Source organism: Salvelinus sp. IW2-2015, linkage group LG18 (assembly GCF_002910315.2).
Source record: "Salvelinus sp. IW2-2015 linkage group LG18, ASM291031v2, whole genome shotgun sequence".
Taxonomy (NCBI): Eukaryota; Metazoa; Chordata; class Actinopteri; order Salmoniformes; family Salmonidae; genus Salvelinus; species Salvelinus sp. IW2-2015.
Window position 1 is genome coordinate 66,315,130 of NC_036858.1, and position 13,951 is coordinate 66,329,080.

Here is a 13,951-nt window from a genome sequence, read left to right on the forward strand (position 1 = left end):
GTTGGCTGACAAGGTGACAACAGTGGTGCGATTATTCGCAAATGGAAGAAACACAAAAGCATTGTCAATCTCCCTCGGCCTGGGGCTCCATGCAAGATCTCACCTCGTGGAGTTGCAATGATCATGAGAACGGTGAGGACTCAGCCCAGAACTACACGGGAGGATCTTGTCAATCATCTCAAGGCAGCTGGAACCATAGTCACCAAGAAAACAATTGGTAACACACTACACCGTGAAGGACTGAAATCCTGCAGCGTCCGCCAGGTCCCCCTGCTCAAGAAAGCACATATACATGCCCGTCTGAAGTTTGCCAATGAACATCTGAATGATTCAGAGGACAACTGGGTGAACGTGTTGTGGTCAGATGAGACCAAAATGGAGTTCTTTGGCATCAACTCAACTCGCCGTGTTTGGAGGAGGAGGAATGCTGCCTATGACCCCAAGAACACCATCCCCACCTCAAACATGGAGGTGGAAACATTATGCTTTGGGGGCGTTTTTCTGCTAAGGGGACAGGACAACTTCACCGCATCAAAGGGACGCAGGACGAGGAGTTGTGTTATGTTGTGGGCTGTGTTATGTTGGCAAAACCTTAGTAAAACCTCTGTCTCTCAAACAGAATTAGTGAACATAAAAGTTCAACTAGAAGAAACGACAGGGATTATCCAGTCGCAGAACAATTTAATGACCAAAAACATTTCTGCCTTTTTAGATTTTGTGGCGTAGAAAGTCTAGATTTCAGACAGGGGAGGTAAATATAAATATAAATAACACTGAGTATAAGATAATGTTTTGATATTTTCATCCTCCAGACATTATTCCCTGAAGGTCTTAAAGATGAAATGCCCATGCTTGTTATGTTGTAAATGTGAACATGAACTAATGCCGCCACTTCAGCCGACTCTGACGTATTTTTCTGCACTGTACCCAATGATTTATGAAAACGTCCTTGATAGGTCGATGTCCTCGTTGTGGTTTTACAGACGTGTTTAATACGTTTTATGTACACACTTTAGTAGAATACTTATGAAATGCACATTGTTATATTTGGTAGCACTTCTTTRATGATGCTTCTTTTCCCTCGACCCCATTTGATGCGTGGAACGGATGTGGGTGGAGCYATGTCTACATACGGGTGCTAATTTATAAAAATTCACAAAAGCTCTGACGAAGGCCTTGAGGCCGATACGTTTAATTAAGAGCGTTGACACTTTCAGGAGCAGTGTGGGAGTTTCTCTTTTTTTCTCTCTCTTGTCATTTCTGACGTCACCGTTAAAAACGTGTTCAGGTATAAAGCAGTAAGTCATTTATGGGGAAAACAAAGGAACATTCAAAGGACCCGAATATTTCAACCAATTATTATATTTACTGATTCATGTTTATTCATAAAAAGCAGAAGACAGTAAATATCATTAAGTGTAACTACTGCGTTCCAAAAATACCGCAGTCGACTGCAGTTAGTGCACTTTAGCTGCACTTTCAAAACGGCAATCTTTTGTTGTCAGGGTTCCGTTTAGGCTATAGGTTATACGGAAGAACGCAACTGCACTGAAATGAAGACCCTGATTCAATGCAACCCCCCCTGCTGAACATCAAACATGTGTTTATCTGTTAACCTGTTTGGTGTATGGATAGACACATACCGTTTCAGTGGTCTTTTGCTACAGGCATAGCCTACCATTTATATTCTCACTTCCGGAGCATTTAAAACAACCATATTTTCAATGGGATAACGGTATAATGGGATAAAGATATTTGATTTTATATTTTAAATGCAATGTTTTTCATAGGCCTATGCTTTTAACCATAAAACATCAAGCCCTCCACAGAAATTGATAGCATATAGCCTGAGGAGTGCACGGTGCCAGTGATTGTGTCTGTTAAGCAGGTAAACTTGTGGTAAACTGGGAATTTTGGGGGGTTACTATAACAGGGTTTACCATAACAGGGTTTACCATAACAGGGTTTACCATAACAGGAGGGTTTATTTTTTAACAGGAGGGTTTATTTGTAACAGCAGGGTTTATTTGTAACAGGAGGGTTTATTTAACAGGAGGGTTTATTTGTAACAGGGTTTATTATAACAGGGTTTATTATAACAGGGTTTACCTAAACAGGGTTTACTATAACAGGGTTTATTATAACAGGGTTTATTATAACAGGGTTTACCATAACAGGGTTTACTATAACAGGGTTTACTATAACAGGGTTTATTATAACAGGGTTTATTATAACAGAGTTTACTATAACAGGGTTTACTATAACAGGGTTTACTATAACAGGGTTTATTTGTAACAGGGTTTACTATAACAGGGTTGATTCCTAACAGGGTTTACTATAACAGGGTTTATTATAACAGGGTTTACCATAACAGGTTTACTATAACAGGGTTGATTCGTAACAGGGTTTATTAATAATGTACAAATCCCTATTCAGCCTCTACATCTGCGTAGAGAAAAGTATTATCTGTAAGAAGTAAGAGAACTGGTTCATTTTGCCAGAATATTTTTTGGTTCAACTGGTTTATACCCACTCCAGTCAGCAGGGCCATGTGAGCTTTCAGGTGATGCTTCTTGCGTGACGTTATATGTAGTGGACGGGACGCTTTTCTCACAACAACACTTCAGCCACCTCGGTAGCGTTCTAGCCAAAATAAAACCACATTGAAGCTCTTTAGGCCATTTTTGTTAATATTAACTCGGTTTTTTAAACACACTTAATGCGTATTTAATTGACTATTTCGTGTTTAGCTAAGTAACACTAGGCCCATGCTAACTAGCTTACTTGCTAACATCCTCGACCATGAGTTCAAGCCGTGCTTCCCCAGGCTCGTGCTAATATAGACAACGAGAGCTAGCACGCTGGTCTGTGGACGAGAGAAGAAGTTCTTGTGAAAGAGGAGAAGGAAGAGGAGGCTGTTCACAGTTAAAAAGGAGTAGAGGGTGAGGCTGTTACGTGAAAGAAGAGGGAGAAAGACGTGAAGAGGAAGAAGTTACAGTGAAAGAGAGGAGGATGCAGTTTTTGGACTGAAGGAGGAGGGAGAGATGACTGTCACGTTAGGAGGGAGACTGGAGATCTGATTAACACCAGTAAGTACTATTTTAAAAACAGTGAACAAACTCTGTAGTTGTTGAACTAATGTGTCATGTTAAAGACTGTGGTCAAGTGAGCCGTCATTCGCAGAAATTCCGCGTGAATTTTTTAAGCGAAGTGTGTTTTCTGGAGGGAAACTGAGGTCGGATGTTCTCTCATGCTCCGATAGAAACGACAGCTACAAATTATTCCAAGCAAACAGTTTGACGCACTTATTTAATCTTCCATAATGAAAATGAAACCAAATCGTTTAGTTCATATTTCGTACCTTATAATAAATGACTTTGACATCACGGGAAAAGTGAGGCTGCAGTAGCCCGACGTTGGCGCTGTTTAGGAATGTTAATTATCAAAGCAAGATGTGTTTATGATGTCATGACACACAGGACGATCTAAATGAGCTTGATGTGTTTTTCAGATATATCATTAATCCAGTGTGATGACCATATTCCTATGCCATCTTAAAAATATGGGTTAACATAATTGATAATTCTATATTACAGTTAACTTTGAAGTAAAATTGGATATAAACAATTTGTCACGTCTACACCAGTACATACCGAATCCATTGTCATTAACATTGTAATGTATAACATGCCCATATGACAGCTACAACATTGGAAAAACACTAGTTTACTGTACATTCGCAAAGTATTCAGACCCTTTACTCAGTACTTTGTTGAGTTCTAGGCTTTATCAGAAAGTATTAGTTGTTTCTGAATAACCTAAAACTTGGGATGCCTAAAGTAATAATGAGAGAGAGAAGGAGCAATGGCGATGTATAAAATCACATGAGAAATTGGAACAAACCTTTATAACAAGCATTATATTATTGGGGCGGCAGGGTAGCCTAGTGGTTAGAGCGTTGGACTAGTATCCGAAAGGTTGCAAGTTCAAATCCCCGAGCTGACAAGGTACAAATCTGTCGTTCTGCCCCTGAACAGGCAGTTAACCCACTGTTCCTAGGCCGTCATTGAAAATAAGAATTTGTTCTTAACTGACTTGCCTAGTTAAATAAAGGTAAAATAAATAAAATAAAGACAGAAATGATGCATACAAGGCCCATCAGAAAAATCCCTCCTTGCCATTGGGAACCAAAAGCCTAATCCTACTAATTTAAATATCATGAAAGCATTAAGACAAATTCAAGTCATGAAGAGTATTTTCCAAACAATTCTAATGAGTGTTTAATGTCCTAAAGGACAAGACACCTGAAGCTGTTGTGGGGCCCAACGCTCAAGACACTATGTCCTTATATGCGTTACGACACTTTGTTGGTTTCCTTTATTGTCAGCCAATTTTTCTACCCGGACACAGCGCAAGATCGAACCTGGCTCTGTAGTGATGCCTAAGCAGCAGTGCCTTAGACCGCATGTGCCACTCGGGAGGCCCCACGGATCATTATGGACCTGATAACATGTAACAATCCTTCCCCCAAAGGACACTTCTTCTATGGATTACATTTAGTAAATCACCCTTTAACGGACATTCTAATCAAGTTTTACATTGAATTGTTGTTTTTAATGTAGGAATTGTTAAAGGGATACTGTGAGATTCTGGCAATGTTTACGGAGTCCGATTACATCATGGAAACCATTTTTATTCTCTGTGTGTAGCATGATAAAGTTAGATGTTTCGCGAGCCAGCGCTAACTAGCGTTGGTGAAATGACTGGAAGTCTACAGGTAGTCTGTGCTAGTGTTACTTATAGACTTCTAGTCTTTGTGCTACAGTAGGTACCAGAATGTCACAGTATCTATTAGCGGTCATCAAAGAGTGGGCCACCAACAAAACATTAATAACAATGGATCAAATGCAGCCTATGACATTGATTAAATACTGTAGTCCTCAATATCTATTATTATAGAGCTCTGCTCAGCCTATAAACATAACATTATCTATTATTATAGAGCTCTGTTCAGCCTAAAAACATGACATTATCTATTATTATAGAGCTCTGCTCAGCCTATAAACATAACATGATCTATTATTAGAGAGCTCTGATCAGCCTGTAAACATGACATTATCTATTATTATAGAGCTCTGCTCAGCCTAAAACATGACATTATCTATTATTATAGAGCTCTGCTCAGCCTATAAACATAACATTATCTATTATTATAGAGCTCTGCTCAGCCTAAAAACATGACATTATCTATTATTATAGAGCTCTGCTCAGCCTATAAACATAACATTATCTATTATTATAGAGCTCTGCTCAGCCTTAACATGACATTATCTATTATTATAGACCTCTGCTCAGCTCATAACGGACATTATCTATTATTGTAGAGCTCTGCTCAGCCTGTAACCATGAACATTATCTATATTATAGAGCTCTGCTTCAGCCTATAACCATGACATATCTATTATTATAGAGCTCTGCTCAGCCTGTAACCATGACATTATCTTATTATTATAGAGCTCTGTTCAGCCTATAACAAATGACATCATCTATTATTATAGGCTCTGCTCAGCCTAAAGACATGACATTATCTATTATTATAGAGCTCTGCTCAGCCAAAAGACATGACATTATCTAGTTATTATAGAGCTCTGTTCAGCCTATAAACATGACAATCTATTATTACAGAGCTCTGTCAGCCTGTAACCATGACATTATCTATTATTATAGAGCTCAGCTCAGCATGTAACATGACATGATCTATTATTATAGTGCTCTGCTCAGCTAAAAACATGACATTATCTATTATTATAGAGCTCTGCCCAGCCTCACATAACATTCCTTGAGAGCAAGATTGTAGTTGGAACTCTACATCTTTTGATTTTAAAATTTCACCAAGATTCTTTTAGATTAGACATTTTTTGTAAACAGGCCCCGGTTATTGAGGGATCTGATTTAGATTCAACCTCATAGCAAGACAGTTGTATCATGTGGAGGTTTCATTCAGGTCTCTCTTTAATAAAACACTCTGTCTTTGGCAGGAGAAAGACCAGACTCAGAGGAACCAGAGACGTCCAAAGCAGCAAGACGACACCACTGCTCCACTGTGGAATGATTTTTATCCAGTTAAGTGTCTGAAAACGACTGAGAGAATACACACAGGGGAGAAGCCTTTTCAATGCTTCCAGTGTGGAAAGTGTTTTTCCTTGTTAGCGAGCATGAAAAGACATGAGAGGATACACACAGGGGAAAAGCCTCATCACTGCTCCAGTGTGGAAAGAGATTTTTCTCATCAGCAAGGTGCCTGAAAAGACATGAGATGATACATACAGGGGAAAAACCTCATCACTGCTCCCAGTGTGGAAAGAGTTTTAACCGGAAAGAATACCTGAAAGAGCATGAGAGATTACACACAGGAGAGAAGCGAGATAAATCTTTCCAATGCTCTAAGTGTGGAAATAGTTTTTCCTTGTTAGCGAGCCTAAAAATACATGATAGAATACACACAGGGGAGAAGCCTCATCAYTGCTCCCAGTGTGGAAAGAGTTTTAACCTGAAAGGACAATTGAAACAGCATGAGATAATACACACAGGGGAGAAGCCCTACCACTGCTCCCAATGTGAAAAGAGTTTTGCCTGGTTGGGTCACATGAGAAGACATAAGAGAATACACACAGGAGATAAGGATGTAGGCTGCTGAACAGTAGGACATAGGACAGATGTTTGCTGCTGAACAGTAGGACATAGGACAGACAGTCGTGAAGAGGGCACGAGAAAGCCTATTCCCCCTCAGGAGACTGAAAAGATTTGACATGAGTCCTCAGATCCTCAAAAGGTTCTCCAGCTGCACCATCGAGAACATCCTAACTGGTTGAATCACTGCCTGGTATGGCAACTGCTCGGCCTCCGACAGGCACTACAGAGGGCAGTGCGTACGGCCCAGTACATCACCGGGGCCAAGCTTCTTTCCATCCAGGACCTCTAAACCAGGCGGTGTCAGAGGAAGGCCCAAAAAATTGTCAAAGACTCCAGCCACCCTAGTCATAGACTGTTGTCTCTGCTACCMYACGGCAAGCCTTTCCGGAGCGCCAAGTCTAGGTCCAAGCCATAAGACTCCTGAACATCTAATCAAATGGCTACCCAGAGTATTTGCATTGCCCCCCCCCCCCCGCCTCTTTACACCACTGCTACTCTCTGTTATTATCGTCCATGCATACTCACTTTAATAACTCTACATACATGTACATATTACATCGACTAACCGGTGCCACCGCACACTGACTCTGTAGTACCGGTACCCCCCCCCCCCCCCTGTATATGGTCTCACTATTGTTATTTTACTACTGCTCTTTAATTCATTGTTACTTTTATTTATTTTTGTTATTTTTTGTTTATTTATGTTTTACTGAATTGTTGGTTAGGGGCTCGTAAGTAAGCATTTCACTGTAAGTCTACACCATGTTGTATTTGGTGCATTTGACTAATAAAATTAGATTTGATATTAAAGCTGATCTACCCCTAAAAAAACAAATAACTGCTACTGATTTAAACCCAAAAAGCACATTCTATTCTATGGTTACCATCTCCTCCCATTAATACCTGTTGTAGGTCAGTCCAACAAGATGTCTGTATGTGTCCTATGGTTAGTAACTCCTCATTAATACCTGTTGTAGGTCAGTCCAACAAGATGTCTGTATGTGTCCTATGGTTAATATCTCCTCCATTAATACCTGTTGTAGGTCAGTCCAACCAGATGTCTGTATGTGTCCTATGGTTAATCTCCTCCATTAAGTACCTGTTGTAGGTCAGTCCAACAAGATGTCTGTATGTGTCCTATGGTTATAACTCCTCCATTAATACCTGTTGTAGGTCAGTCCAACCAAGATGTCTGTATGTGTCCTATGGTTAATCTCCTCCATTAATACCTGTTGTAGGTCAGTCCAACAAGATGTCTGTATGTGTCCTATGGTTATAACTCTCCATTAATACCTGTTGTAGGTCAGTCCAACAGATGTCTGTATGTGTCCTATGGTTAATACTCCTCATTAATACCTGTTGTAGGTCAGTCCAACAAGATGTCTGTATGTGTCCTATGGTTAAAACTCCTCCATTAATACCTGTTGTAGGTCAGTCCAACAAGATGTCTGTATGTGTCCTATGGTTAATACTCCTCCATTAATACCTGTTGTAGGTCAGTCCAACAAGATGTCTGTATGTGTCCTATGGTTATACTCCTCCATTAATACCTGTTGTAGGTCAGTCCAACAAGATGTCTGTATGTGTCCTATGGTTAATACACTCCTCCATTAATACCTGTTGTAGGTCAGTCCAACAAGATGTCTGTATGTGTCCTATGGTTAATAACTCCTCATTAAACTGTTGTAGGTCAGTCCAACAAGATGTCTGTATGTGTCCTATGGTTAATTCTCTCCATTAATACCTGTTGTAGGTCAGTCCAACAAGATGTCTGTATGTGTCCTATGGTTAATATACTCCATTAAACCTGTTGTAGGTCAGTCCAACAAGATGTCTGTATGTGTCCTATGGTTATAACTCCTCCATTAATACCTGTTGTAGGTCAGTCCAACCAGATGTCTGTATGTGTCCTATGGTTAATAACTCCTCATTAATACCTGTTGTAGGTCAGTCCAACAAGATGTCTGTATGTGTCCTATGGTTAATAACTCCTCCATTAATACCTGTTGTAGGTCAGTCCACAAGATGTCTGTATGTGTCTATGGTTAATAACTCTCCATTAATACCTGTTGTAGGTCAGTCCAACCAGAATGTCTGTATGTGTCCTATGGTTAGTAACTCCTCCATTAATACCTGTTGTAGGTCAGTCCAACAAGATGTCTGTATGTGTCCTATGGTTAATAACTCCTCCATTAATACCTGTTGTAGGTCAGTCACAAGATGTCTGTATGTGTCCTATGGTTAATAACTCCTCCATTAAACCTGTTGTAGGTCAGTCCAACAAGATGTCTGTATGTGTCCTATGGTTAATAACTCCTCCATTAATACCTGTTGTAGGTCAGTCCAAAAAAGTGTCTGTATGTGTCCTATGGTTAATAACTCCATTAATACCTGTTGTAGGTCAGTCCAACAGATGTCTGTATGTGTCCTATGGTTAATAACTCTCCATTAATACCTGTTGTAGGTCAGTCCAACAAGATGTCTGTATGTGTCCTATGTTTATAACTCCTCATTAATACCTGTTGTAGGTCAGGCTTCAGTACATTGCCCTAATACGCAGTGAGGTCCAACAGATGTCTGTTGTGTCCATGGTTAGTAACTCCTCCATTAATACCTGTTGTAGGTCAGTCCAACAAGATGTCTGTATGTGTCCTATGGTTATAACTCCTCCATTAATACCTGTTGTAGGTCAGTCCAAGATGTCTGTTGTGTCCTATGGTTAATACTCCTCCATTAAGACCTGTTGTAGGTCAGTCCAACAAGATGTCTGTATGTGTCCTATGGTTAAACTCCTCATTAATACCTGTTGTAGGTCAGTCCAACCAGATGTCTGTATGTGTCCTATGGTTAATAACTCCTCCATTAATACCTGTTGTAGGTCAGTCCAACAGATGTCTGTATGTGTCCTATGGTTAAACTCCTCCATTAAACCTGTTGTGGTCAGTCAACCAGATGTCTGTATGTGTCCTATGGTTAGTAAACTCCTCATTAATACCTGTTGTAGGGTCAGTCCACAAGATGTCTGTATGTTCCTATGGTTAATAACTCCATTAATACCTGTTGTAGGTCAGTCCAACCAAGATGTCTGTATGTGTCCTATGGTTAGTAAACTCCTCCATTAAGACCTGTTGTAGGTCAGTCCAACAAGATGTCTGTATGTGTCCTATGGTTATAACTCCTCATTAATACCTGTTGTAGTCAGTCCAACAGATGTCTGTATGTGTCCTATGGTTAGTAACTCCTCATTAATACCTGTTGTAGGTCAGTCCAACAGATGTCTGTATGTGTCCTATGGTTAAAACTCCTCCATTAATACCTGTTGTAGTCAGTCCAACAGATGTCTGTATGTGTCCTATGGTTATAAACTCCTCCATTAATACCTGTTGTAGGTCAGTCAAACAAGATGTCTGTATGTGTCCTATGGTTAATAACTCCCATTAATACCTGTTGTAGGTCAGTCCAACAAGATGTCTGTATGTGTCCTATGGTTAACTCCTCCATTAATACCTGTTGTAGGTCAGTCCACAAGATGTCTGTATGTGTCCTATGGTTAACTCCTCATTAACCTGTTGTAGGTCAGTCCAACAGATGTCTGTATGTGTCCTATGGTTAATAACTCCTCCATTAATACCTGTTGTAGGTCAGTCCAACAAGAGGTCTGTATGTGTCCTATGGTTAACACTCCATTTAATACCTGTTGTAGTCAGTCCAACAGATGTCTGTATGTGTCCTATGGTTAATAACTCCTCCATTAATACCTGTTGTAGGTCAGTCCAACAGATGTCTGTATGTGTCCTATGGTTATAACTCCCATTAATACCTGTTGTAGGTCAGTCCAACAGATGTCTGTATGTGTCCTATGGTTTAACTCCTCATTAATACCTGTTGTAGGTCAGTCCAACAAGATGTCTGTATGTGTCCTATGGTTATAACTCCTCCATTAATACCTGTTGTAGGTCAGTCCAACAGGATGTCTGTATGTGTCCTATGGTTAATAACTCCTCCATTAATACCTGTTGTAGGTCAGTCCAACAAGATGTCTGTATGTGTCCTATGGTTAGTAACTCCATTAATACCTGTTGTAGGTCAGTCCAACAGATGTCTGTATGTGTCCTATGGTTTAAATCTCCTCCATTATACCTGTTGTAGGTCAGTCCAACAAGATGTCGTATGTGTCCTATGGTTAATAACTCCATTAATACCTGTTGTAGGTCAGTCCAACAAGATGTCTGTATGTGTTCTATGGTTATAACTCCTCATTAATACCTGTTGTAGGTCAGTCCAACAGATGTCTGTATGTGTCCTATGGTTAATACTCCTCCATTAATACCTGTTGTAGGTCAGTCCAACAAGATGTCTGTATGTGTCCTATGGTTAATAACTCCTCATTAATACCTGTTGTAGGTCAGTCCAACAAGATGTCTGTATGTGTCCTATGGTTAATAACTCCTCCATTAATACCTGTTGTAGGTCAGTCCAACAAGATGTCTGTATGTGTCCTATGGTTAATAACTCCTCCATTAATACCTGTTGTAGGTCAGTCCAACAAGATGTCTGTATGTGTCCTATGGTTAATAACTCCTCCATTAATACCTGTTGTAGGTCAGTCCAACAAGATGTCTGTATGTGTCCTATGGTTAAACTCATTAATACCTGTTGTAGGTCAGTCCAACAAGATGTCTGTATGTGTCCTATGGTTAACTCCTCCATTAATACTGTTGTAGGTCGTCCAACAGATGTCTGTATGTGTCCTATGGTTAATAACTCCATTAATACCTGTTGTAGGTCAGTCCAACAGATGTCTGTATGTGTCCTATGGTTAATAACTCCTCCATTAATACCTGTTGTAGGTCAGTCCAACAAGATGTCTGTATGTGCCTATGGTTAATATCCTCCATTATACCTGTTGTAGGTCAGTCCAACAAGATGTCTGTATGTGTCCTATGGTTAATAACTCCTCCATTAATACCTGTTGTAGGTCAGTCCAACAGATGTCTGTATGTGTCCTATGGTTAATAACCTCCATTAATACCTGTTGTAGGTCAGTCCAACAGATGTCTGTATGTGTCCTATGGTTATAATCCTCCATTATACCTGTTGTAGGTCAGTCCAACCAGATGTCTGTATGTGTCCTATGGTTAATAACTCCATTAATACCTGTTGTAGGTCAGTCCAACCAGATGTCTGTATGTGTCCTATGGTTAAAACTCCTCCATTAATACCTGTTGTAGGTCAGTCCAACAAGATGTCTGTATGTGTCCTATGGTTAATACTCCTCCATTAATACCTGTTGTAGGTCAGTCCAAGAATGTCTGTATGTGTCCTATGGTAATAACTCTCCTCCTATTAATACCTGTTGTAGGTCAGTCCAACAAGATGTCTGTATGTGTCCTATGGTTAAGTAACTCCTCCATTAATACCTGTTGTAGGTCAGTCCAACAAGTGTCTGTATGTGTCCTATGTTAATAACTCCTCCATTAAGACCTGTTGTAGGTCAGTCCAACAAGATGTCTGTATGTGTCCTATGGTTAATAACTCCTCCATTAAGACCTGTTGTAGGTCAGTCCAACAGATGTCTGTATGTGTCCTATGGTTACATCTCCTCCATTAAGACCTGTTGTAGGTCAGTCCAACAAGATGTCTGTATGTGTCTATGGTTAGTAACTCCAATTAATACCTGTTGTAGGTCAGTCAACAAGATGTCTGTATGGTGTCTATGGTTAGTAACTCTCCATTAATACCTGTTGTAGGTCAGTCCAACAGATGTCTGTATGTGTCTATGGTTAGTAACCTCCATTAATACCTGTTGTAGGTCAGTCCAACAAGATGTCTGTATGTGTCTATGGTTATAACTCCATTAATACTGTTGTAGGTCAGTCAACAAGATGTCTGTATTGTTCTATGGTAGTAACTCCCATTAATACCTGTTGTAGGTCAGTCCAACAGATGTCTGTATGTGTCTATGGTTAAAACTCCTATTAATACCTGTTGTAGTCAAGTTTTTTTTTTTTTTTTGTTTTGTACACAACAATTCAGAAATTGATTGACAAAAACTCGTAACAATGGTATGAAATAAAACAAAACTTGTTTATGAATTGTAGCAGTATGAAATTGCATTAACAGAAATGACTGTAAATGAACATTGTAATATGAAAAAGCGGAATTTTAACGTTGAACATTGACTGGTGGTGATACAGCGAGGAATTGATCGACAGTAAAATAAACCAAACGTAGGCTAAACACTCACGCCATGACAAAATAAAATGCCTACTATTTGTCTGGAGACAGAGACATGCCTATAGTGTGTTTTCGCCTCACACACCATTCCCTCCTTCTGTCTAGATCATTTGTTTTATTATACTCAATACACCACTGATCTTTACAAGGAATTAGCTCGGCGTCACGTTAAAGTGTTCAGGTATAAAGCAGTAGTCATTTATGGAAACAAAGGAACATTCAAAGGACCCAAATATTTCTACCCATTATTATTTTACCGATTTCATGTTTTATTCATAAAAAAGCAGAAGATAGTAAATATCATTAATCATACTGGTTACCCTATTCAAATGAATAGGTCAACATTCTGAAGGATCCATATGACTCCGTTTAGTCTAAGTGGAAACGTATGTCGCGGGAGAAGTCAAAGGATCCTTGAAGTCAGGCTATAATTAGTCAAATCCAGAGTAAATAAGGCTAGCCGAAGTGTTCAGGCTTTGACTTGATCTATGATCAACATAGGCAGGGAAGTTTCCGGTTCCCTACGGGAAGAAAATGTGGGTCAAATTACGGGGTCCAGTCATGTATCAGTGATTTTCAGGTGGGAAAGTCAGAGGTGTAGGAAGAGGTGGGGGTCAAGTCATGATATCAGTGATTTTCAGGTGGGAAAGTCAGAAGTGTAGGAAGAGGGAGCAGTTTCAGAATTGGAAATAAGAGTTGGGTGACCGTTGGAAGATATTTTTTTCCAGTCAGAGCTTGTTTTTTCTGAGCGACTTTAAAGAGGAAATCTGAGATTGCTACATCACATTTCAAACTTTTAAATCAATGATATATACCCATAGACTCTTTAAGAATATAAACTTATAAATGCCTTATGAGCTAGTTCAAATGTCGTACCCCATCAGAACCCAACCTGTTTACCTCCATTGTTTGTAAATAATGTAAATACTGTTAACCTGAAAACATGGATAAACTAGAATTGTAATGTCAGGATGGTCAGTTCTTGCATCCATTGCTCTATGAATTCAAGCACGTGGGTTGT

At 39.6% G+C, this 13,951-nt stretch overlaps 2 protein-coding genes across 2 annotated transcripts in view; both read left to right on the forward strand.

The window, feature by feature from the left end:
* Positions 1–13,951, forward strand: part of LOC139029187 (gelsolin-related protein of 125 kDa-like) — a 36,855-nt gene that overhangs the window by 14,387 nt on the left and 8,517 nt on the right. The gene's annotated exons all lie outside the window — the stretch shown is intronic.
* On the forward strand, positions 3,139–7,578 carry LOC139029102 (zinc finger protein 879-like). Its single transcript, XM_070448204.1, is given in 3 exon segments — positions 3,139–3,165; positions 6,039–6,264; positions 6,267–7,578. Coding segments are annotated over 3 exon segments (684 nt in total). The 3' UTR covers positions 6,698–7,578.